Source organism: Tupaia chinensis, unplaced genomic scaffold (genome assembly GCF_000334495.1).
Source record: "Tupaia chinensis unplaced genomic scaffold, TupChi_1.0 Scaffold148617_1, whole genome shotgun sequence".
Lineage (NCBI taxonomy): Eukaryota > Metazoa > Chordata > Mammalia > Scandentia > Tupaiidae > Tupaia > Tupaia belangeri.
Window position 1 is genome coordinate 146,866 of NW_006208466.1, and position 3,590 is coordinate 150,455.

The 3,590-nt window shown below is 34.8% G+C and overlaps 1 protein-coding gene across 1 annotated transcript; it reads left to right on the forward strand.

The window, feature by feature from the left end:
• Window positions 1-494: 494 nt before the first annotated feature.
• Window positions 495-2,675, forward strand: LOC102494522 (olfactory receptor 5D18-like). Its single transcript, XM_027769126.1, has 2 exons — window positions 495-517; window positions 1,751-2,675. The coding sequence occupies exons 1-2, from the start codon at window positions 495-497 to the stop codon at window positions 2,673-2,675; spliced, it is 948 nt and encodes a 315-aa protein (XP_027624927.1).
• Window positions 2,676-3,590: the final 915 nt, after the last annotated feature.

The window sequence follows — 3,590 nt, forward strand, 5'->3', positions numbered from 1 at the left end:
CCACCGAGTCTGGGACTAGAACTGTGGTCTACTACATGGGAGTTCAGCGACATAGCCATTATGCCAACTGCTGGTCACTGGGCCAAGAGTTATTATACTCAGATTTTTTACTTCTGAGAATGAATCTTAGAAATAATACATGTAATAACAATGATACAATGTAACATACAATACTCATTACTTAATAAAACAATAATTTGTTCATACAAATACATATTTTGAGCAAGATCAAATGAAGATATTTTCTTGGAACCTAGGTCAGTTAATAAAATAGATATGGTGAAAAATAAAGATTCAAATATCTCAATACGTATTATCAAGTACATATTAAGTACTACTGTTCCATATTAATTCTCATAAATTTTATTTTGTTGTGGAGCAGAGAATGATAAAACAGTAAATAACAAATATATAAAATTTGTATTGTTACCAATGTTGCATAGAGCATATATTTTTCAGGGATTGTGGTTATAACTAATGACATACTAAATGCCATGACCATGGCAATGAGGAATAAGTCAAGTAGAGATACAATTGTTGGAAGAGATGAAGGGACAAAGAGGAAAGGGCATGAAAAAAGATTACCTATGATGTAACCACTGAAAATAATAAATGCAAAAATAATTCTTTTTTTTTTTTTTGGAGAGGTTTTTGCTATAGGGCGCATGCGCTCGCCAGACAGACAGAGAGACAGGGAGACAGAAAGTGAGAAATCACCCCCCAGGGGGGATGGCCACACCGCAATCCCTTCTCCTCCATTCTCCTCTTGGGATCTTGGGCACGCACGCACACGCGCTTGGTGTGAGTTTAAGCCACCGGGTCTGGGACGCGAACCGCGGTCGACTACGTGGGAATCCAGAGACATAGCCATTTCGCTAACTGCTGGTCCCAATAAATGCAAAAATAATTCTAACCAAGTGAAAATTCTAATTCTAATTCCTCAGGAATCAATATATCATTGTTAGAAGTTTCGAGGTAGAGTAAGTGGACCACCAGAAGATCATGTGGTAGTAAGTTCCATATCATAATTAAAATGGTATGGAAATATGATATTTAAATTTATTTCCACCCCACATTGCCCTAAGTGCCTAAATTATAAAACACCAAAAAAGGTAACATATTTTTACAATTTCAAAAAATTGGTAAATGTGACTGATCAGATGCATTATTATTTTATAAGATGGATTTATAATAATATAAAGAGATATTGATGTTTCAGTGTAAAGAGGTGACTACAAAAAAATAGAAATAGATATAGAAACAATAGAAAAAATGTAATAGATATTTATTGCATTATTTGTTTTATTTTTTCAGTTTCAAATTCTCATAGCTCAACAAGTGAGAAACGAAAAAAAAAAAAGATTTAAACTTGTGATATGAATTTTCTCCAAAGAAAGCATTTTCACCAAACTTAGATTCCTGGAAAAAATCTAGACTGGTCCTTATAGTGAAGGCAGCTTGAAATATACTGGAGTCAGCTAACTGCATTTTTGTTCTTCCTCTCTCAGCTCATTTCTTTTATGATTCTTTTTGTACATAATTTATATTTCCTCTATAATTGTGATGTTGACAAATGTTAGCTTTTAAAATAATGTCATAGTTGAAACTAAACATTTTCCACAGCTATCTTTATGGATAATCACTAATCCTGTCAGCATTGTCTCATTTTAATCAGACTTGAAGAAATTTTTCTCCTCTCTTCCCTGAATCAACTTTCCAATTTTGTTCACAGGATCCCAGAAAATCAGAGTGCTGAAGCCACCTTCATCCTCTTGGGCTTCTCAGAATATCCAGAACTCCAGGTGCCCTTGTTCCTCATCTTCCTGACCATCTACACAGTCACAGTGGTAGGAAACTTGGGCATGATCGTCATCATCAGGATCAACCCGAAACTGCACACCCCCATGTACTTTTTCCTCGGCCACTTGTCCTTTGTTGATTTCTTTTACTCTACAGTAGTGACACCCAAGCTACTAGAAAACTTGATTGTGGAAGACAGAACCATCTCTTTTGCTGGATGTATCTCACAATACTTCTTTCAGTGCATATCTGTGGTGACAGAAACATTCATGTTGGCAGTGATGGCCTATGACCGATTTGTGGCCGTTTGTAACCCTCTGCTCTACACGGTAATCATGTCTCAGAAACTTTGTTCTTTGTTGGTGGGGGCATCATATTCTTGGGGGGTGGCTTGTTCTGTGACGCTCACTTACTTTCTCCTGGAATCATCTTACAGTGGACATAATATCATAAATAACTTTGTCTGTGAGTATGCTGCCATTGTGGATGTGTCTTCTTCTGACCCCTACATAAACCAAATGCTCATTTTAGTCTCTGCCACATTCAATGAAATAAGCAGCCTGGTGATCATTCTTTCTTCCTATATTTTCATATTTATCACAATTGTGAAGATGCCTTCTACTGGAGGTCGCCACAAAGCCTTTTCCACGTGTGCCTCCCACCTGACTGCCATTACCATTTTCCACACAACCATTGTTGTTCTTTACTGTGTCCCTAACTCTAAAAATTCATGGCTTACAGTCAAAGTAGCCTCTGTCTTTTATACAGTGGTCATCCCCATGCTTAACCCACTGATTTATAGTCTCCGAAACAAAGATGTAAAAGAGGCTGCCAGGAAGTTAATCAATATCAAAGTATTATGCCACATATTGTAAAATTCCCAAGATTTCTTCCATTTATTTTCAAGCATTTTGTGCAGAAGTCTAGCGTTATAGAATTTTTAGCAATGCACATTCCCTTTTCAAAATGGGTAATAGTACTTATGTTAATGAAACCCGAGTTGACTGGTTATTCAACATCTGCTTAATTTAAAGTTTAGCAAATTAGTTATAACATAGTCTGTGACACAGTAATTAAACATCTCACCATTTAAATTAAACTTATAAACTTGAGTTTGTCACATGAAAATTTCTGAGTATGTGCACCTTGCCGTTTGACTGCCAAGGTAAATACTCATTCTTTTTTCAATCATTGGAAAATGGGCTTATACCAAGGTAAACAGTCATTCTCTTTTCAATCATTGGAAAGTGGGCTTACAAAGTTCTTCTGAAAATGCATAGCTTACCATCAAGGAGGTTATATCAAATTCAATATGGTAAACTAAGAGCTGTTCAACTCTCAGACACTAAATTTGAATGAAATATTTAATACTAAATAGGAAGTGTTACTTCAATATAAGTGCATAAAAGGCACTTTTATATCCACAAAATTTAGAATATTATGTGGTTAAATTATGTTTTTTAGCATACATTTTGTTTTATCATTGTATATAAGATATAAAAAATAAAATAAGTACACACTTCAGAAATAACCATTGCTAAATTTGAAATTATTCTTAATGGCTACCTTAATTTGTGTGTAGTTACTGATTGATGCATAACACAATAAAAAATAGAGATATATAACAGTGAGCAAGCATTTGTGATTGTTGGTTGATTAAATAGGCCTGTTTATATTGGCTATAGAATATATATTTTTTTTTTTGGAGAGGTTTTCGATGATTGATTAAATAGGCCTGCTTATATTGGCTATAGCATCTATTTTTTTTTGGAGAAGTTTTTGCTGTAGGG